General features: G+C 32.6%; 2 protein-coding genes across 2 annotated transcripts in view; one reads left to right on the top strand and one right to left on the bottom strand.

Annotated features, from left to right (window-relative positions):
• Positions 1-23,469, bottom strand: part of LOC143046864 (cadherin-87A-like) — a 59,265-nt gene that overhangs the window by 33,021 nt on the left and 2,775 nt on the right. The window contains exons 3-12 of the mRNA XM_076219924.1: positions 22,470-22,499; positions 21,634-21,711; positions 19,247-19,380; positions 18,661-18,723; positions 8,075-8,176; positions 7,353-7,517; positions 6,444-6,554; positions 4,611-4,745; positions 4,058-4,198; positions 3,475-3,550 (exon numbers count right to left, since the gene is read on the bottom strand). Coding sequence (XP_076076039.1) covers positions 3,475-3,550; positions 4,058-4,198; positions 4,611-4,745; positions 6,444-6,554; positions 7,353-7,517; positions 8,075-8,176; positions 18,661-18,723; positions 19,247-19,380; positions 21,634-21,711; positions 22,470-22,499 — 1,035 coding nt within the window. The remainder of the gene's footprint in view (positions 1-3,474; positions 3,551-4,057; positions 4,199-4,610; positions 4,746-6,443; positions 6,555-7,352; positions 7,518-8,074; positions 8,177-18,660; positions 18,724-19,246; positions 19,381-21,633; positions 21,712-22,469; positions 22,500-23,469) is intronic.
• On the top strand, positions 10,984-15,834 carry LOC143046224 (uncharacterized). The gene is made up of 2 exons (XM_076219269.1): positions 10,984-11,131; positions 13,945-15,834. The coding sequence occupies exon 2, from the start codon at positions 13,948-13,950 to the stop codon at positions 15,628-15,630; it is 1,683 nt and encodes a 560-aa protein (XP_076075384.1). The 5' UTR covers positions 10,984-11,131; positions 13,945-13,947; the 3' UTR covers positions 15,631-15,834.

The following is a 23,469-nucleotide window of genomic DNA, read 5'->3' as shown; positions in this document are numbered from 1 at the left end:
ATATATTTTTTTAAGTAGTCACTGAACCAAGAAAATGAGGTCAAGGACAATGGACATAAAAAGACAAAAACAGAAAATTTTAGGTTGCTATTGTCACAAAAAAATTTGACAAGCATACAGTTATGAATAATATTTAAACATCCAAAACTAAAACGTATTATATCCTTTTGAATTGTTTTACATTGTCTTATATATCTGGGCCTATTATAGCTGACTATGCGGTATGGGCTTTGCTCATTGTTGAAGGCCATGGGATCTATAGTTGTTAATGTCTGTGTCATTTTGGTCTTTTGTGGATAGTTGTCTCATTGGCAATCATACCACATCTTCTTTTTTTTATATTTTGTCAAGAAAATCTGTATAAAATTACCTTTTAAGGAAAATAAATAACCGATAATAGAAATATGAAAAACCTCTGATGGTATATTGACCAAACAGATATCATTCTATAGTTATAATTTACAAAATGCATGCATAATAAATCACTCAAAAATAGTTCTGACTAATGCTCGACACGAGACATGCAAACACACCATGCTGAAATATAAAATACTTTATAAAAAGCATTTACATGATAAGAAGTATAACATGCATTAGACAGCCTTTACGCAGCGCATTACTTTATTAACAGTTTTATAAAAGCATTATCATTTAGCATTTTATGGTAATTTTTATTTCTAAAGCCTTACTTATGTAATGTTTTTATTATTAGTTATTCATATGCATACAATTTTACTGACATATAAATTTGACGTAAATAAAGTATAAAAAATGTTTATTAAAAGCAAAAGAACATCACCCATGGAATGTAACCTTATCCCAGTGCTTTTGAAAAAGACCCTTATAACCTTTACCCTGATGTGAGATACCTTTACCTTTACCCTGAGGGTGATCAAGTAAAGATGGTTATTCTTATAACCTTCACCACATGAAATATAACAAAGCTACTTATGGTCAAGTTTATGAATGTCAGAAGTATTCAAAATGTATGCCACATATAATTAGCTTGATATTTAAAATTGTGGAATTTAAATATCATGAAAGAAATGTCATCAACAAAATCAAATAGCATTTGCAATTTGCCTCAGTTTGTGTATATTACATAAAAACTTCACTGAAAAACAGCTAGTTTGAAGAAATTACCATAAATTATTTTGGAGGTAATGAAACTGATAAGAAAAAAAAGCAATTTAATCTGCACCACCCCTATAATATCAATGGCTATCATTACTTATATACTTTCTTTATACAATCCATTGGCAGTTTGATCAAATAATGGTTTAAAAGTAAAATCTGTAAGCTATTAATAAAAGCCATGAGTACCCTAGGATACCCTGGCCATTAATTCATCAAATGCTATCAGGAAATTGATTTCAGACCTATATCTGATTAACGTCATAAGTTTAAGTATTTAATTCAAACAGAACATTTATTTAGTATAAGGATGATTAAATACACCAGTGCAATCTGACTTTTGGGGATATCAAGGATTTTTTTAAGGATTTTTAAAAAAATAGGTGAGGTCAGAGGATCAAAGGGTATAAACCAAAGAGTTTCCAAGGTTTTAGAGCCGGTGGAAAAATAGGTTGCCATAACAAATGTAATCACATCTATCATTCTGTATCATGCCAATATAAAGTGTCAACAACAAACAGTTGTCATGGCAACCAATATATAACCATCATCCAAAGATATGAATGGATCTGTCACCCTACATAACCCTTATAAAGTTCTTTGTAATACAAATGAGTATAAAGCACACTTTGTCAGTAGCTGAGAGCAAGGTCACATGTACTTTAGGTTAGTTGTTTTTTTCTTTTAAATATTTTCTTGTCACATTTTTTAAACATCTCTTTTAGTTACGAAATACTACCTTTATGAAAGCAGAATATTAGAAAAATGTCAGGAAATCTTGAATCCTGTTTTAAAGTACATTTGACCTTAGAAGATTGTTTTGTCACTCTGGGTGTACCATAACATTATAGAGTTGGTTAGCAACAGTTATACACTTACCGTACGCTTAAAACACATAAGTTAATCAATTAATATCAAACAATAATACAAATCAATCAAAATAATAAAATTATATTTTTCAAATATTTTATTTCTTTCTATTAAGGCCGTTTGTTTTACATTTGTGATTCTGGGTCTTTTATTGCTGACTATGCTCTATTAGCTTTGCTCATTGTTGTAGGCCATAGGGGGACCTATAGCTGTTTATTTCTGTGTCATTAAGTCTCTTATGGAGAGTTGTCTCATTGGAAATCATACCAAATCTTCTTTTTTATATTTCTTGTTCTGACAGAATGGGATTAATTCTGTAAAACTTAACTTCTATTCCACAGTTAAATGCAGACCAAAATTTTAAATCTTTGTTGACAAAATTTAATTAACTTACATAAAACAGTTATGTTTCAATTCTATACAAAAATTTGTGAGCTTTCAGGAATCAATAAAACTATGCATGCAAGAAAATATAGAACAGGCTTTTAATTTTAAAATGAATTTCCAAATCTCATGCATCTATTACCTGTATCCATTGTCTAGTCATCACACAGGGGTCAGTCATTTGAACTTATCAAAATGAAAATTAAATAGGAACGACTTATTTAACATTCTGAAAATAAGAATGTAATCCATTGGATAAAGTGTGAAAACTGACTGAGGGACCGAAAGATACACAACAAATTAGGGATGAAAAGAACAGGACGGGTTGTTGTCTCTGACATATTCCCCATTTCCATTCTAAATTTTATTCAATAAAACTGTCAAACTTTTATAACTGTTGTTAATTAAATAACCAGAGAAAATGTATTCCCTTAAATCAAACTTAACAACTTTCTCAAGTTGGTATGTATCAACCAACATAACTTATTGTCCTTCATATTTTTTTCCATTTTTTTAATTCTTTTAAGCTGATAAAATAAATTTATCGTCCCTGCCTATATCAACCTGCTCTATCCCTCCGTAATTCTTGTATCAAGGCTTCAAAACGAGACAAGGCATTATCAGCCACGCCACAATGTGAGAGGAGAAGTTATCAGCCCCGTCACAATGTGAGAGGAGAAGTTATCAGCCATGTCACAATGTGAAAGGAGACGTTATCAAGCTGGCTTTCCTCATGTGTAAAACTGTCATTGTGAGAGGGAAAATACCAGAATTAGAACGATAAACAGATAATCGTGTTTTCTTCATATAGAGATCGTAAAATATCAGCCGCTTGAGGCACTCACTTGCCAAAAAGGTACACATTGTGGCTCACGGCTGATATTTTACAATATCAATGTGTAGAAAACCCAATAATAACAATTATTGTAAATGACAAGGCCAGTCATTGAATGATTATTACACACAAAACTTCTGACTAAACCACAAAAATACATAAAAAATACACCTTGCCTAGTTGTTTAATAAATTTCTCAAATCAACAGTTTTTACAAATATTGCATAATTCGAGCTATAAATATGTTTTACCTTTGTTGACGATTTTGATTGGTCTAGGAGATCCTTCATCTCCATCTTTTGCAGTCACAGTTGCAACAGGGGTTCCCTAAAAAACAGATATATATCATATCATTCTTACACTATTCTTGGTATCAATATTTGGCATTTCTACCTCAGGAAAAAAATAAAATTCACAAAAAAAATTTAAAACAAGAATGTGTCCATAGTACAGGGATGCCCTATCCACACTTTAACTTTCTATGTTCAGTGGACCATGAAAATGGGGTTAAATCTCTAATTTTAAAATTAGAAAGATCATATTATAGGGAACATGTGTACCAAGTTTCAATTTGATTGGACTTCAAATTCATCAAAAACTACCTTGACCAAAAACTTTAACCTGAAGAGGGACAGATGGACGAACAGACGAACGAATGGACAAACGTAAAGACGGACGCACAAACAGACAAACGGATGCACAGACCAGAAAACATAATGCCCAAAAATGGGGCATAAAAATGATGTACATTAAGAACAGAACAATATAGAAAATAAATGGAATTTCTTCAACAATGAACAAACAAAATCAAATCTTAAAGCAAAATATACTTACAACTGGTAGATTTTCAATAACAAATATTGTAATGGGTGTTTCCATAAAGAGAGGGGGCGTGTCCTGTTGATCTTCTATCTCCAATAAAACATTGACAGTTGTCATTAAAGATGGAGCTCCACCTAGCTGCTTATAATTGTCCTGTAAAAATAAAAAGACACAGATGTTTAGATTGGAAGTGACTGTGTAGATAATGAGAAGGGTAAAAAAAATCTTATCTGTTTTACTGTTATATATGTTATACATTTTACCAGAAAAGTTCAAAGATCTTCTGACAAAGATAATCATTCCAAATTTCATGTTCTCTTAAATCATTTCATGTAAAGTCCTTTTCTTGTAGATTTTACATGTCAGTCATTTACTGAATACAGAATCAACAAAATAAAAGTTAGTAAAATTTATCGATTATGACATTTATGATTCAAGTTGGTGAAGAGTTTGTTCTCAAATGTTAATTGAATGGTTGAATATGATTGAAGCCACAGAACTGTGTTAAAGTATTTGTTTTTTTCAAGTTTTTTTTTAAAAAGATAACCTGGTCTTGGCCACTCACCTTAGCTTGTATAGTCATGGTAAACCCCTTCCTGAATTCATAATCCAAGGGTTTCTTTAAAATGACCGCTCCACTGTATAAACCTTGTCCAAGCTGCTGGGTTGTCAAGTTAAAGTACCCACAAGCTTCCACTGTCTGGAATATCCATAAGACAGACATTCAAATTTGATTGGCAAATTAAAACAATAGGCAGACATTCAAAGTTTACAGGCAACGTTACCTTAACATCATTATTCAGAATGCTATAGTATATTGTTACATTAAATTTAAGTATTAACTAGTGAATGCCAAGTTTTTTCTGTCCTTAGTCTAGTTTTTAAAGAAAATCATTAACAAAAGCTTGGATGATTATTTCGTTACATTTCTGTTATACATGAATCTGTTTAAAACAAACTGTTGACAGCCTTGTCTGACTGAGAATAATTGATTTGTAAATAACTTTTCATCACGGTAATCACAAGTGAGATATGATATTTCATACAAGATTTTCAAATCAATTGTTTTTTTTTACTATTTTGTTCTGCTTTTAACAACAACAGCCATGTTGCTGTCTGCAAGTTATTCTGTAGATGCATTTAACAAATTTTGGAAACTCAGCACACTAAGGATCTCTGACGGAAATGGCAGCCTTTCTATTAGACAGTGATACCTAGATATATAGCCAGTCACCATTTTTTATACCACTAATAGTTGTTACAAGATGAGCTCATAAACTGTTGGTTTTTTTACTGGCAGTTCAACTCATCATATTTTGTATATTAGTTACAATTCATAAAACTGTCACCTTTGAACGAAATAACTTCCACATGGAACATAGACATACCTGACTATCTGTAGGGTCGACAAAGCATGTTAATTCCACCTCCCCATGGATACCAATATCACTATCTAATATCCTAATCCCACTGAACACTGTGGACCTATACATACCTGACTATCGGTAGGGTCGACAAAACATGTTAATTCCACTTCAGCATGGATACCAATATCACTATCTAATATCCTAATCCCACTGAACACTGTGGACCTATACATACCTGACTATCGACAGGGTCGACAAAACATGTTAATTCCACTTCAGCATGGATACCAATATCACTATCTAATATCCGTATCCTACTGAACACTGTGGACCTATACATACCTGACTATCGACAGGGTCGACAAAACAGCTGGCATGTCAGTTAACTGCTAGTAGTCTGTTGTTATTTATGTATTATTGTCATTTTATTTATTTTCTTTTGTTACATCTTTTGACATCAGACTCGGACTTCTCTTGAACTGAATTTTAATGTGCGTATTGTTATTGTTTTACTTTTCTACATTGGCTAGAGGTATAGGGGGAGGGTTGAGATCTCATAAACATGTTTAACCCCGCCGCAATTTTGCGCCTGTCCCAAGTCAGGAGCCACTGGCCTTTGTTAGTCTTGTATGATTTTAAAATTTTAGTTTCTTGTGCATAATTCGGAGTTTAGTATGACGTCCATTATCACTGTACTATTATGCATATTTTAGGGGCCAGCTGAAGGACACCTACGGGTGCGGGAATTCTCGCTACATTGAAGACCCATTGGTTGCCTTCGGCTGTTGTTTGCTCTATGGTCGGGTGGTTGTCGCTTTGACATATTCACCATTTCCTTTCTCAATTTTAATTCCACTTCAGCATGGATACCTATATTACTATTTATTATCCTAATCCCACTGAACACTGTGGACCTATACATACCTGACTATCGGTAGGATCGACAAAACATGTTAATTCCACCTCCCCATGGATACCAATATCACTATCTAATATCCTAATCCCACTGAACACTGTGGACCTATACATACCTGACTATCTGTAGGGTCCACAAAACATGTTAATTCCACTTCAGCATGGATACCAATATCACTATCTAATATCCGTATCCTACTGAACACTGTGGACCTATACATACCTGACTATCGATAGGATCGACAAAACATGTTAATTCCACTTCAGCATGGATACCTATATTACTATTTATTATCCTAATCCCACTGAACACTGTGGACCTATACATACCTGACTATCGACAGGGTCGACAAAACATGTTTATTCCACTTAAGCATGGATACCAATATCACTATCTAATATCCGTATCCTACTGAACACTGTGGACCTATACATACCTGACTATCAGTAGGATCAACAAAACATGTTAATTCCACTTCCCAATGGATACCAATATCACTATCTAATATCCTAATCCCACTGAACACTGTGGACCTATACATACCTGACTATCTGTAGGATCGACAAAACATGTTAATTCCACCTCCCCATGGATACCAATATCACTATCTAATATCCTAATCCCACTGAACACTGTGGACCTATACATACCTGACTATCGGTAGGATCAACAAAACATGTTAATTCCACTTCAGCATGGATACCAATATCACTATCTAATATCCTAATCCCACTGAACACTGTGGACCTATACATACCTGACTATCCATAGGATCGACAAAACATGTTAATTCCACCTCCCCATGGATAACAATATCACTATCTAATATCCTAATCCCACTGAACACTGTGGACCTATACATACCTGACTATCGACAGGGTCGACAAAACATGTTAATTCCACTTCAGCATGGATACCTATATTACTATTTATTATCCTAATCCCACTGAACACTGTGGACCTATACATACCTGACTATCGGTAGGATCGACAAAACATGTTAATTCCACTTCCCAATGGATACCAATATCACTATCAAATATCCTAATCCCACTGAACACTGTGGACCTATACATACCTGACTATCGGCAGGATCAACAAAACATGTTAATTCCACTTCAGCATGGATACCAATATCACTATCTAATATCCTAATCCCACTAAACACTGTGTTCCCAACAGCTGTATCCTAAATAAATTGGATCAAATTAGGTTACAGCATCTATTTTACAACACATTATTTCCAACAACTTTGCCCTAAATAGATTTGATCAAATTAGGTTACAGCATATCTATTTTACAACACAATATTTCCAACACCTATGACCTAAATAATTGGGTTCTCCTTTGAATGAAATGGGTTTTAAAACCCTGAGAAGGACAATTGAATCGGAGTTTCTTTTATTTTCTATTGTTTTTAACATTGCTTAATTACACCAACATGCAGCTAATCTAGAGCTCTGCAAGGTAGCAGTGATATTTAATTGTCAAGGTTTTAACTAGATATTACTTCCAATAGTTTGCTGCCACATTGATGCTGAGACTATTTGTTCCTAAAATGATAAAGATGTAAAAATGTAGGATATAAATTATCTTGCTCCATCTTTTCTTTTTCACCATATGATGTCAGTCTTAATGGGAGAAAGATTTACTCTGTTTTCTAGCTGTCATTCAGGACTTAAGTTATAAATGAGTCTAACCTTAAACATTGAATGTTATGTCAATACAATACAACTAAAATCTTACCTCAGGAATTTGTGCTGAATAAGGTACATTCTGAAATTCTGGATTGTTGTCATTTGTATCTATTACTGTCACTGTTACTGTGGATTGGGTTTCTATGATTTCCTGTTTTCAACAAATAAAACAAAATGATCAAATTTAGAATGTTTATCGAAATCAAAATTACTTTCTACTGATGCAAGAAAAACTACCAGATATCAGCCCAAGGGCCTTTAGGCCCGAGGGATGATATTAGTCGAGGGTGATACAGCATGTGACACGGATTTTGCCATGTTTTATATGCTTTATCATATATTTCAACAGAAGAGTATTATGAACTGTTTTCTGATCCATAGTACTGGGTTACCTTCAGTTCTACTTTTGTTTTGTTTCAAAGGCCTTAAAAGAACTGCTCAATAACTTATCCGAAGCACAAGGGTTACCTTACCATTTGCGAGCTGTTGTTTTATTACTGTATTTTTTTGTGTGTTTTGTATTTTTTATCATGTTTATAGTTCCATTTAGTGTGCCAAAAAATATGAAAACTTGACATTCGTGACGTCACATACCAAACAATGACGTCATTCAATAAATTGTGTCACACCTGAATGACCGTTCTATTGGACCTATTTTGAGGAAAATTTTTGAGCCAAAAAAAAAAAAAAAAAGGGGTTTGATAAAGGGTATGCGATAAAGGGTAGGGGTGTGATAAAGGGTATGTGATAAAGGGTGCACATCAAAGTTGTGCGTTATGGATTAAACAGCAGGCTTTTTATCAAATATGCAAAACTACTGTATTACTACTAAACATATGATAAATAGCATGCTGTTTAATCCATATCGCGTAACATCATGCACACCCTTTATCGCATACCCTTTATCACTCCCCTAACCCTTTATCCCATACCCTTTATCACACCTTTACTCTTTATCACACCCCTACTTTTTTTTCTTCTTTTTTTTTTACAAAAAGTCAGTTTTTATTTATGTAATCTTAAGAAATATTTTTCCTCAAAATAGGTCCAATAGAACTGTCATTCGGGAGTGATGTAGTTTATTGAATGAAGTCATTGTTTGGTATGTACATGTGACGTCACAAGCGTCAAGCTTTCATATTTTTTGGCACACTAAATGCAACTATAAAAAATACAAAACACACAAAAAAATACAATAATAAAAAAAATATTTTTAAAACAACAGCAAGCAAATTGTAAGGTAACCCAGGTGCCTTGGATAAGTAATTGAGCAGTTCTTTTAAGGCTTTTAGTAGAACTGAAGGTAACCCAGTGCTATGGATCAGAAACAGTTCATATAATATAACTCTCCTGTTGAAATATATGATAAAGCATATAAAACATGGCAAAATATGTATCACATGTATGCCGTATCACCCTCAACCAATATCATCCCTCAGGCCTAAGGGCCCTTGAGCTGATATTGTTGTCTTGGGATGATACGACATATGATACTGATTTTGCCATGTATTATTCTCTATTTATCACATATTTTGTACTGATATGTACGTTTTTGCATGGCCAATAATAGCCGGAAGTCAAGGTTGGTTATCAGCCCTCGGGGCCGATATCGATATCAGCCCTCGAAATCCATATCAAGCCCCCGAGTTTAACTTCCGGTAAACTGTCAATCAAAGACTATTTGTAAACAAGTTGAACACAATGAAAAGAAATTTAGAAAGTTACGAATCTGCTGTAGAAGAAAAAAGTAGAAATCAACAGTGAAAATCACAAAAGTTCCCGTAAAATTTTGACGTCATAAAGAATTTATAAAATATATGACGCCACACTGGAATGAGTAGCGATATAGGATTCTTCTTAAGCATTTTTAACATTTGTAATGTAACATTTTAAAGTCGTTAAATATTTGCAATTCTTAGAATTAATATATTTATTGTTAATCATTTCTGAAACTTTTCACAAAACGTTGTTTACCTACTGTGATACGAACTTTTTTAAACTCACAGTGATACATTTTTTATTTTATTTTCGTTAAATATCTTTTTGATTTTTGATGAAATATCAAACATAATTTGATGTAAGCTATTTGTTTTCTCTTGCTTAAAAATATGTGATAAATAGATTATTACATGTCATTTTTCATATGGTCCCTGGTATCAGCCCACGACCCATATCAATCCCTCGGGCTAAAGCCCTCTGGCTTGATATGGGAGTCTAGGGCTGATACCAGGGCAATATGAAAAATGCCATGTAATAATCTATAAATACCAATTATGAATCAAAATCTTCAAGCATGATGAAAAAAAGTGTGGAAAACACTGTTAACATTGGTTATGATTAATTTTTTATGAACCATAACTCTGGACTAAATCATTTGACAGGAACAAAATCTAACTTCTCATGATAAAACTATGTAACAAATATTAAATCAATATCTTCAAGAACGAAGAAAAATAGTGTGAAAAACTTTGCCAGGCGACCGGCCGACCGACCGACCGACCGACAGACAGACAGACAGATAGACAGAGTCAGACAGACAGACAGACAGACAGACAAACAGACAGACAGACAGTCAGACAGTGCAAACCCAAAGTCTCCTTAGACTTTGTCGGTAGGGGACTAATAACAAGAGGCTCCAAAGAGCCTAAATGGCTCACTTGGAGAAGGCATGACATTTTGTTATTAATGTATCTATATACTAATAGCTGTATTGCTACCACTTTTGTTTTTTTTGTAGATCTTGTATTTTTAATCATTTTATTTAACAGTGCACAATTTGACGTATCTGGTATAGTATAAAAGCAAAAAAATATATAAAAAAAAATATTTTACTTTAATAAAAAAAATTATACAAAAGAGTTTTAGATTTATCTAAAGAGGAAAATTATCATAATATCATATTCATGGTTGTGTGTAATTTAAATGTTTTTCTGTTAACTAGAACAGGTATGATCGATTTGTATATAGGTGTGACCTTTAAATATACATACTGATTATGGAGATCATGTATAAACCTGTTCTAATCTACTTCCTTGTAACTGAAATTTTAGAGGAAAATTGAAAGAAACAAAATACAGATGATGTAACAATTCCCTAAATCAAAGAGGTAAGCTATGTGATAAAAAAACAATATCTTTTTTGACAATGTAAAACAAGGATTGTATTTGGTTTTATGTATCTTTTCTTGATTTTTTATATATTTGAATATGTATCTAAGAAGATTAGATGGCAAACCTAACTTCAAATGCAATCTGGACTTCAAGAGGAAAACAGACATTTGTATTCACTTTTATATGTTATCACATTAAAAACATAAATATATATATAAGAGTTCAAAAGCTAAAATATAGATCTGGGTGAATTGTGTCAAAAAACTCAAGGCTCTGAATATCAACTATTTTTTTTTAATTGTTAAATACTTATCTCTAATGATTCTGTTGATCAAACACAGTAAAGCAAATTTTTTTTTATAAAAATCATGTTTTAAGCTTTTACTGAACAACCCTCTTTTGAGTGCCGACCATGATGTTTTTGTGAGCATTACCTCAAAAACTTTTGAACAATCTCAAGTTTTATCATTTTTTATATGTTTAAACCTGTTAGTGAAACAAATACAGAGGACCTTAAAGGAGTATGTTCCATAAGGACATAATTGACCCAATTATAGTGTTCAGTGTTTCAAGATAATATGTTTAAAGTTGTCATAAAGACATGTGAGAAAGTTAAATAGAACTTTTTGAGTCCAGATTTGCACATCCAAAATAGGTCAAGATAAGAGATATTTGGTGAATTTTGTCATAACAGGCCAAAGTTCGGGTTCGACGACTTACTGAAAAGAGCGACAATTTACAGAAAAACCCGAAAAGGACCGAAAAGGACCAAAAAGAACCGAAAAGGAAATTAGCAAATTGCAAAATTATATAAGTCTATTATAAATAAAAAGATATTTTTCACAAAAGTCTATTATTAGGTTTTGAAACCTTATACTGCGACAGGCCTACATATAATAACTTACTGTACATGTGAAAAATTATAGGTAGGGTCGAATGCCTATCTTATGGAATAGAAAACATAGAACAGACAAGAAAATAAAAGATATTAATTCATTACTGTCAAACAATCGTTCTACGTGAATTATATTTATAAGCTAAGTGCCATTATTTTGTTCAATCTTGGTGGCTTATTCATTTTGAACATAACAACAGTTCCTTATAATTGTTTTGGAATGTGTTCCATTCATCAGTGAATATATATATAATACAGACATTCAGACAATCGGACAAAAAAAAAAAAAAAAAAAATATCGTTTAAAACATGACGGAAAACTTTACAGGAGTTATTGAATAAATACAAATATTTCGTTCTTTTCGTTTGTGTGTATGTGTATTAAATATTTAATGAAAACACATTGATTGTTACTTTGACCCGTTAAACCTGTCAAGGATTTGAAGTCGTCAAGGAAAAGCCCCCTTATCTCCATGCACAAGTTTCTCTATAGATACATGTAGCACCACAGGCCAACATTTATCACCATCTGACATCATTTCACTAATCTTCATATCTGTTTTAAGTGGTTTATTAGATAAAATTAATAGAAATCAACAGGCCATTAACTTTTTCACACCCTTTAATCTATACGCTATTATGGCGGCTATATAAAGAGTAAACCATTATCAATTATACCGAAAGCGGGTGCGCTTTTCATTTATTTATATTTCTTGAAAGACGAAATGAAATGACTGTGTTTTGCACAAAATTTATAATATATATAGATAATGATGTATTTTTTTTATTGATTAATCTCCTTTTATTCCCATGTAGCCCATCGTTTAATACCGTAAATTGAATTAAGAAATTGAAACGAATCAAGACCATCGGAAAGTTTGCCAATGTAGCAAGAATTGAAATTTTCCTCAAATGTATTTTACAATTCTATTTTCCAAAACAACGGAAATGACACTTTGATTGCACAATATTTAAATGCCTTAATCTGATACAGGGAAATCTAACTTTTTAGTAAGTCTACATATCCATATAAATGTACAATCTAAATTTGAATTATACATTCCTTTATTACGAGGGGGAAAAATTGGTGTATATATATGTATACATTGTTTTAACTTTAAATAATAATGAGGGTGGTAAAGGGTTATTTTCATGCAACGTGTTTTGCCATTTTTATTTCAGCCGTGAAAAAGGTTCGTTTTTCACCGAGTTTCGTGAAATCGGTAAAAAGATCAATGTGCAAGACATTTTTAATTGTTCCTTCATCGTGAAATGTGCAGATACACCCCTCCCCTCCTTTATGTCCCTCAATAATGATATGTATGCTCTTTTCAGTTCTTTTCTGTCCTTTTCAGTTCTTTTTGGTTCTTTTCTGTAAATCGTCGCTCTTTTCTGTAAATCGTTGGACCGCAAAGTTCAACCAAATTTAGGACCAGGAAACATAGGGCGTAGGGGTCTACAAACTAAATATTCAAGTGAAAGGTCTTTACAAATTTTACTTTAAAAGATCAGTTTTGTTGACGTATGCTCTCTATGATTCCTGTCCAAAAAATCAATGGAATTTTACCCATTTTCATTGATTTTTATTGTGGAAATAAAATCAAAATGAGTACTACTTGTGACGTCATGAATAAAACGGAACTACGTGAATTTTCAACAAAAGGCCTTTATTCCTATACATCTAGTAACTGTATTACCTATGATTCATTGTGATATTGTCAATAAATCCCAATTTAAAATATAATCTAAAAAAGGGGCCATTTTAGGTCCTTGTTGAACCTACCCATTTTAATACAATTTCGCATTTAAAAATATTGGAAAAAAAAGGTACAGGAATGTACATCTATTTAACTGATGCAAAGCTCCTATTCCTTCTACAGTTAAATAACATTTTTTATTTGTACATGTTTATAGGTCATGGCATCCAGTAAACCTATATTATGTGGACCTTGCCACAAAGGGGAAGTAACCACTAAAGCTGACATCTGGTGTTACAACTGTGATGAAGGATTATGCTGGACATGTTTAAGTCATCACAAAAGATTCAAAGCAACATGTGATCATAAGACCATTAATATCAAAAGTTATAAACCATCCATCCAAGCCATTAAAACAGAATGTGACAAACACGGTCAACAGCTTAACTTGTACTGCCCTGGTCATTTAATGCCTTGCTGTGATCAATGTATTTCAACTAGTCATTTAAAATGTACGGGAATAAAAAGTTTGGCAGGTGTCGTGGATAAAATCAAAATTGAAAAATCAAAGGAGACTGTAGAGACAGACATAAGTTCTCTCGTAAATGTTTTGAACAAATTAATCAGCAACAAATCAGAAAACATCAAAACAGGAGAAAATCAGTGTGTTAGCATTAAGAATTCTATAACAGAAATTAGAAACAAAATAAATAAACATCTAGACCACCTGGAGAAGAAGTTATGCAAAGAAATAGATAGTATTTGGAATCAGGAAAAATCAAAAGCAACTAATTTCATTTCTGAAATTGACAGGAAAACTAAAAACTTGAAGAAAATGAAAGATCAATTACAAACAGCTACAACAAATATTTCTAAACTCCAATCATTTCTCGGTGTACATCAGATAGAACAACAAATACACCAATGTCAACGATATGTTGAGGATCTAGAAAATGATGGGAGGACCAAAGAAGTTGAAATGAATATGAAGCAAAATGATGAAGTAAAAAAGGTTATCAGCCAGTTAGGAACTTTAGCATCCCTTGGAGAAGTAATGGTTGTCGAGACAGATGTCTCCATGAAGAAAGAAACAAGTGTGAGGAGGAAAGCACAAGTACCATTACATGAACAATCCAACATAAACAACATGACAATGAATATTGAGACAAAGATAGAGATCAACATAAAGGAGCTGATCAGTGACATGATTTGTCTGATGGATGGAAGAGTTATAGTAGTGGAAATGGAAGGTAAGGTTAACCTACTTACTTCTGATGGCAAACTACAGAAACAACTACCTATACCTGGTGAAGCACATAGCGTTACACAGATCAATCAGAACACTATAGCCATAACATATCCCTGGGAGAAAGCCATTAAGATCTTCAATATGGAGAATGAAACAGTTACCAAATTTATAACATTAAATAAAAAATGCTATGGTTTATCATCCTCTAATAATTCTCTGGCTGTAGGTTTGGGTAATGATGAAATCCGGATTATAGACTTGGAAGGAAATAAACTGAAGTCAATACCAGTTCCAAGTTCATCATTCCTGGAGTACCTGGTTTACTGTAATGATAGAGTATTCTATAGTGACTATATGGGTAATTCAGTATACTGTTATGATGGATCGGGTAAAAAGATCTGGAGATATAAACAGGATTTAAAGACACCAAATGGACTATGGACCAATAATTTTGGTTACATTTATGTAGTAGACCAGGGATCACATAGAATAATAGTAATATCAAAAGATGGACAGCAGAGTAAAGTACTGATTCATGAAGAGGATGGACTGATAAATCCAAGGTGTATTTGTTTTAAGCATAATGAGTCTTCAGGTTTCATTTGTCATTTAATGTCTGACTACTTAGCAAAATTCAATTTATCTTATGGATAACAAAAAACATGACAAACTAAGTGAATAACTGCTTTCCTATGTGACAGCATGAAGATAATAAGTATGGCATATATACAAAATATAGTCCTGGTATTTATGATGAGTTATTATACACATATATAACAAGTGGAAATACTTAGTTTAAAGTTGTGAATGTGAAAGATAATGTAGAAAAAAGTATCTGATTTCAGTGTCAAAAAATTTATTTTATCTTATATATATATACTATATATATTTAGCCTGTCAACACTTGAGATTGACACCAGTCTTAATACACTAAGATTGTCAGTTTTCAAGACAAAGGTTTTAGTTCTCTCGGAGTATGCCAGATTCCTCCTGGGGGGCGCTATTCTCTATTTCTTGGTGGCCACTTTTATTAGGGGTCCCCTAATAAAATGTGGCCACCAAGAAATAGAGAATAGTGCTGAAAGTACCCTAACATAAAAAAATCAATCAATAATTTCTTTGAGAGTTGGTCATAAATTTAAGTTATTTCTACTTATTATGCAGTGGAGGAACAGACAACTAAAACATTTTAAAAAGTTGTTGATAAACCCTACAGGTCCTGTCATTTCACTGGTAAGGTGCCATGTGTGATTCTTAGAAGTTAACAATTATAGAAAGATATGATAGATATAAGAAGATGTGGTATGAGTGCCAATGAGACTACTCTCTGTCCAAGTCCCAATATGTAACGGTAAACCATTATAGGTCTTCAACAGGGAGCCTTAGCTCACACTGAACAGCAAGCTATAAATGACCCTAAAGATGACTAGTGTAAAACTAATGAAAGGTATAAATTAACTTATAACAAGAATGAAATACAGATTTATAGTGTGTGTTAACCTTGCGTGCAAGAATTTTTTTAAGTACCAATATTTTAAAATGTGATCCATTGATGAAACTAGAAATAATCCAGGAGCTAAGGTTCTGACTTCCTCATGCAAAGCTGACCTGACGATAAATTTATCTATTCTACCAAATTTTGTACATAGTACATTATTTCTTTTTACTGTACAGTTGTATAAGCAGCCAATTGTCAGAGGCATGTATGTATGTGTGTACGTATGAATACATCTCCCAATCCGGATTTATGGAAATGTCACACAAAAGTATTTACAACAATAATTACAAAGACAATCCCCACCCCATTACATATAGTGCTGAGGGTAGTGGCTTACACCAAAACATAATCAATCAACAGTGTCTTTGAGAGTATGTCATAAATTTTAGTTATTCCTACTAGTTAAGCAGTGAAAGAAGTAATACCTTTCCATTAAAGGTCAATAGATTATTAAAATATGTTAAGACTTTTTAGAACTTATGTTGTATGTTTCTGAAGAAAACTATGGCAGACTTTGTAAATATTGTCTGAAATAGTGTACACATGCAATATTTTATCAGTATTGTTAAATGAATAAACACACAGGATGAGGATGGAATATATAATGGACATGTCTGTCCTTGAGTCATTATTGCATGATTTGTTATTGTTTATCACATTTCAATTTTAAAAGTTTTTATTAATAATACTTTTCCAAAAATAATAACATTTAGGGCAGATTATATACTTGCTGATAATGTACATATATGATACTAGTGAAACAAAAGTTTCTCTACTAGACATGTCATAAAGTAAAGGACAATCAAAAATTACATTTTTTTATGTTATTAAATATATTTGTAGGACTCTAAAGTGCGATGGGGACGCTAAAGTACGATTGTCACGCTAAAGTGAGATGGTCTACGCTAAAGTCCGATGCCTCCATACCCTAAAGTGCGATGGTCCACCAAAGTATAGACGTACAAAATGTAGTTGGATTATGACGTTAACAGTCGTTTATACAAACCAAAAATGAACATACCGGAATATGAAATAAATAATGGAAGCAAACAGATGCAAATTTATGTTTACGTTTACATTAAAATATTGATTTTATTGAAGAGTATAAACATCGTTAAAATAAAGGTTCACGTTTTCAAGCGTAAATCAGAAATTGTTCATTAAAACATCAGTGTGTACATTTTGGTTAAATATAACATGTATTAATACTCGCTAGGAAAAAGGGGAAAAACAAATTTTATTTATTCCGTCCAGTGGCAAATAGTTCATGCATGTTCAGGTCGAGGGGCATATAGGATGTAGCTTGTCGTTTACACAGCCTATTAATGTAAACATATCCCCTTGCCAGTTGCAAGTCCAAATTTGTCTTCTTAATTTAGAAACAGTCACATAAGACTACCGGTAAAGTAAAAGCCTATCGCATTATATGTTATATCATAGCAGACTAGATTTTGCAAAAATACTTGTTTTTATAATTAGTTCCCTTGAACCTTTCTCTTTTGTTCCATCGCACTTTAGCGTGCTATACCATCGCACTTTAGCAAACAAACAACCATCGTACTTTAGCGTGAGACACCATCGTACTTTAGCGTAGACCATCGCACTTTAGCGTTACCATCGCACTTTAGAGTACCATCACACTTTAGAGTCCTACATATTTAATCTTGATAACAATGATTTTCACTCCATATTGTATAAAAAAACACAATTGTAACTTATACCAAATACAAGAGTTGGACAATTATTAGTTATATAGATTGACTGTCATTTGATATCAGCCTAAAATATTATAATTGTAAATCCAGATTCACTAATTCTAGTTCACATTTATTTTCTCAGAATTATAACAAACCATAAATTAATCCTTAAGGTATGAATTTGACTGTTTTAACTAGTTTACCCTGACTAAGTTCTTAGAGAAAGGACTAGGATATAATAAAGTAATTAACATTCTAGGGCTATTTTCAAAACAAAAAAAGATACAAATTGATCAGAAGTTATAATGAAATGTTTATGAGTTTTATTCTCTAGAAAATTTTGTGTGAAATGAGTTGCTGGATAAGTCTTAACTAATCATTTGTAAATTTATTGATATTTTCTGTAAATTATATTAAAATAGACTGTTTTATAAATGAAATTATTTGTTTCAAATACAGAGATAAATAAATCTAATTACAATCACTTACATTATTGTTTGTATAATATGCCAACCATTTTGCTTGTAAATCATTTCCTCCCTGAGAGGTTTCCTGGAAAATAAAAACTTGACATGAAGGTCAAATAACAGAACTCCATTTATGTTGATATATAAACGTTTATAGTTTTCTTGATTGAATTGTTGTACATTTGTCATTTCTGGGCCTTTTATGGCTGCCTATACCATATAAGCTTTGTTCATTGTTGAAAACCTTTTAGTGACCTATAGTTGTTAATTCTCTGTCATTTGGTCTCTTGTAGCAGTTGTCTTATTGGGAATCATACCACATCTTCTTATGTTTATAATAGCATTAATATGGTGATACAATTAGACCTATGGGAAAAATTCAACTGAACTCTTGATTAAACAAAGAGGAACTCTAAAAATTGTTGATAATTTTTTTTTAACACCAGTACTTAAATCTACTGAGCAGCCACTTCAAACTTTTTTATATTTGTGTGGATTAATTTATTTTAGTGGGTAACAAATTTTTATTAGTGGATTAGTGAAAAATTGCATTATCATGTTAAACAAGGAATTATTTTAATCTGGAAAAATTCTGGAAAATGATTTACCTCTCTGTCCAGTTCTCTACTGAGGGTGACATTACCGTCTAAAGTAACAGCTAAAGTTGTACTGATACCTCTAAACTGGACCACTGTATTAGGACTGCCTGGAACAAAAGCCTTCAGCTGACCTATGTATGTCCCTGAAAACATAAAGAAACAAGTGAAACTGCGAGCTACTGCTCACTGATGATACCCCCGCCGCAAGTGGATAATATTAATAGTGTAAAAATATGCAAGTGTTCGGTAAACAGGAAGTTGTTGAGTGATGAATCTGAAAACGCATCACACGGTATAGCTGACTTATATTGACCCTTAAACCAAATTTCAGAAATCCTGGTAGTGTACTTCTTGAGAAAAATGTGACGATAGGTTTTCAACTTGGCTATCAGGTGTAAAAATGATACAAGTGCTCGGTAAACAGGAAGTTGTCGAGTGATGAATCTGAAAATGCATCACACGGTATAGCTGACTTATATCAAGTCTGAAACCAAATATCAGAAATCCTGGTAGTGCAGTTCATGAGAATAATGTGACGAAAAATTTTCAACTTGGCTATCAGGTGAAAAAATGATACAAGTGTTCGGTAAATAGGAAGTTGTCGAGTGATGAATCTGAAAATGCATCACACGGTATAGCTGACTTATATCAAGCCTGAAACCAAATTTCAGAAATCCTGGTAGTGTACTTCCTGAGAAAAATGTGACGAAAATTTTCAACTTGGCTATCAGGTGTAAAAATGATACAAGTGTTCGGTAAACAGGAAGTTGTTGAGTGATGACTCGGAAAACGCATCACACAGTATAGCTGACTTATATCAAGCCTGAAACCAAATATCAGAAATCCTGGTAGTACAGTTCCTGAGAAAAATGTGACGAAAAATTTTCAACTTGGCTAACAGGTGTAAAAATGATCCAAGTGTTCGGTTAACAGGAAGTTGTCGAGTGATGAATCTGAAAACGCATCACACAGTATAGCTGACTTATATCAAGCCTGAAACCAAATTTCAGAAATCCTGGTAGTGTAGTTCCTGAGAAAAATGTGACGAAAAATATTCATGAAATCCTGGTAGTGCAGTTCCTGAGAAAAATGTGATGAAAAATTTTCAACTTGGCTATCAGGTGTAAAAATGATACCGTGTGTTCGGTAAACAGGAAGTTGTCGAGTGATGAATCTGAAAACGCATCACACAGTATAGCTGACTTATATCAAGCCTGAAACCAAATTTCAGAAATCCTGGTAGTGTAGTTCCTGAGAAAAATGTGACGAAAAATATTCATGAAATCCTGGTAGTGCAGTTCCTGAGAAAAATGTGATGAAAAATTTTCAACTTGGCTATCAGGTGTAAAAATGATACCGTGTGTTCGGTAAACAGGAAGTTGTCGAGTGATGAATCTGAAAACGCATCACACAGTATAGCTGACTTATTTCAAGCCTGAAACCAAATTTCAGAAATCCTGGTAGTGTAGTTCCTAAGAAAAATGTGACGAAAAATATTCATGGGACGGACGGACTGACGGAAGGACAGACAGAGGTAAAACAGTATACCCCCTTTTTTTCAAAGCGGGGGTATAAAAATGTAGATGTATCACAGAAAGATAAATAACACTACAGGGAGATTACACTGTAAAAATCAGATGAACATTTTAATCATGTTAAGGAAATATTAAGCTTCTCTATGATCAAAATTAGCGTTTGTCAAACTGCTATATCCAATGAAATTATTCCCAAAAAATGTTCCTCAATAAAACATCTGTTCAAGAAATTTTGATTTTTTTTTTTAAATTTGGTGGCTAGGGAAGAAATATGTATATTTTGATCTTAACGACCAGTAGTTTATATCAAATGAACTACCTATAGCATTTATTGTTAATTTGTTTTCATCCTAAACATGAAGGAAATATAAGCCACTAGACGTTAAGCAATTAACAGTCAATCAAAATAAATTAATTACTACAACACACTGAATGAATATAAATAGTATTCTGAAACAATAGCCTCATAAAATCAAGAATGTAAAAAGGGAATGTGTCAAAGAGACAACAACCAACCAAAGTGCAGATAACTTCCGAAGGCCACCAATGGGTCTTCAATGCACTATGACATATTGGACTATTGTAACATAACAACTGTTGTCTGTTTTAAAGTGCTTGGACTGAGGATGAGGGCTATCTGAATACTATATGGCAGTATACACTATGAGCCAATATTCCAAGTGAAGGCTGAATTACAAATATATTATACTGGAGTCAGTCCTGTCCTAATTTCAACACTACTTTAAATTTTTATCTTTGTTAACCTTCACAAGGAATATGGAGCCATATCCCCTGCTTAGATAACCAATCAAATTGCAGGATAAACAGGAATATTTAATCCAGTATAATTCTATAACATACCAACTGTAGTTCCCTCAACGATCCCCTGACTCAGACGGCTCCTTAAGTCACCATCATTGTTGGCATCAAACACAGGTGCTACAATATAAAAAATGATTTAGACTTGGTGCTGGTTGCAGTCATTACTGAAATTCGTTTTTGTTTGTTTGTCTGTTTGTTTGGGTTTTTTTTTTATTTGAAGGAGTCAGGCATTGATGGTTGAAGTGGTCTGGGGCATTTTTGGCAATTTCACACTCTATTTTGAGAAGTCTACCAGTCCTGGACTTTTAACCATGTTACCACAAGATCAGTAAAATTTTCTTTACCGCATAGGACATTATCCAATCAAGTTTGGCGATGAAAAATATATGCATTTTTCAAGATGACTATTTCATCAATACTATTATTGCTTTTGATAATATTCTCATGAATATTCTCATGTATTTTTTTTTTTACATACAGGGTGAGTGCACGTGCCTTCATCTATTCTACACTATAAGGTACAAAACCAAGACAAGATACAATGATTTTAACTAAATATTGAGATATGTATAACCACATTCAAAACAAGAGGTGAAAACAGGAGTTAAAAAAAACAAGTGGCATCCTTTGTGGTCACAACTTTAATTTACCCCTGTATTTTAGTTCTTACCATCAGTTTTAAGCCAAGAGAAGCTACACTTTAGATATAGTCCAGTATAATACTCTGCTATTTTCTGGTAATAAATATTTCCAAAAGTGTCTGGAGCAGGTATATAATGAGACATTTTTATAAAACTGCATAAAAATAATACACAAACATTTCAAGGTTTAACCAATAATAATCATAATCATATATTTTATTTTTACTTACTTACCATTTTGTCCAACAACAAAGGAAATAGTTCCTACAAATATATTAATACATGTTTAAGCTCATAGTATAATTATGATAAAAATCCGATACTCTATTACAATATAAAAGAAAAAAGCCAGAAACAAATCATTTTGATCAGCCTAGGAAGAAAATCTAGGTACTTTTATGGCATTACAAAATGATGCAAAACTAGTATTTCATACCAGGTTTCTCTGTGATATTTCTGTTTGTCTGTGATTTTAGCAATATTTCTTAACATTGTCATAAAGCTGGAGGTTTGGCTAGCCATTAAACCAGGTTCAACCCACCGTTTTTTCTAAAAATATCCTGTACCAAATCAGATAAACAGGAATATGGCAGTTGTTATCAAATAGTTCATTTCTACGCATGTTGGCGTTTGTTTTTGTTGCACTTCAGTGTTTCTGTTGTTTTGTTGTTTTCCTCTAGTGGTTAATGTGTTTCTTTTGGTTTAAGTTTGCAACTCAGATTTGTTTTCCTCTCAATCAATTTTATATGATTTTTGAACACCAGTATACTACTGTTGCCTTTATTTATACAAATAAAATTATCAGTTGCAGTAGGTTTGGTGATCAGCAGTTGTTTAAAGCCTTTGCCTTTTATAGTCTGGAAGGTAGCTGTATCATTTATAATATTATTTTTTTAATTATATAAGTGTGAATGTCCTATAAAATCACATTTGTGTCTATTTCTTTCTGTAGTTTGTGTAACATTTATTTATAAGTTTTACACCATCACAACAAGAAGATTAATCTGATCTTAATTTTCTCATATGTCATGTATGTATGCATAAATTGTAAAGTTATCCATATCTCTATTTTGTCTTTTTTGCTTGATAGGTTTTTCATTTTTTATTTAGTTTTGGATTTTCAAAGTTTTTGACCTCAATCATTTGTCAATCATGATTGAAGAGAAATTTATTGTCAATATATGCATTTCATACTGTAAAACGTAGTACTACACGTAGTACTATTAATGTGATT

The sequence above is a fragment of the Mytilus galloprovincialis genome, chromosome 9, assembly GCF_965363235.1.
Source record: "Mytilus galloprovincialis chromosome 9, xbMytGall1.hap1.1, whole genome shotgun sequence".
Classification (NCBI taxonomy): domain Eukaryota; kingdom Metazoa; phylum Mollusca; class Bivalvia; order Mytilida; family Mytilidae; genus Mytilus; species Mytilus galloprovincialis.
Note: the sequence above shows the minus strand (reverse complement) of the source record. Positions and strands in the feature narration are given on the sequence as shown.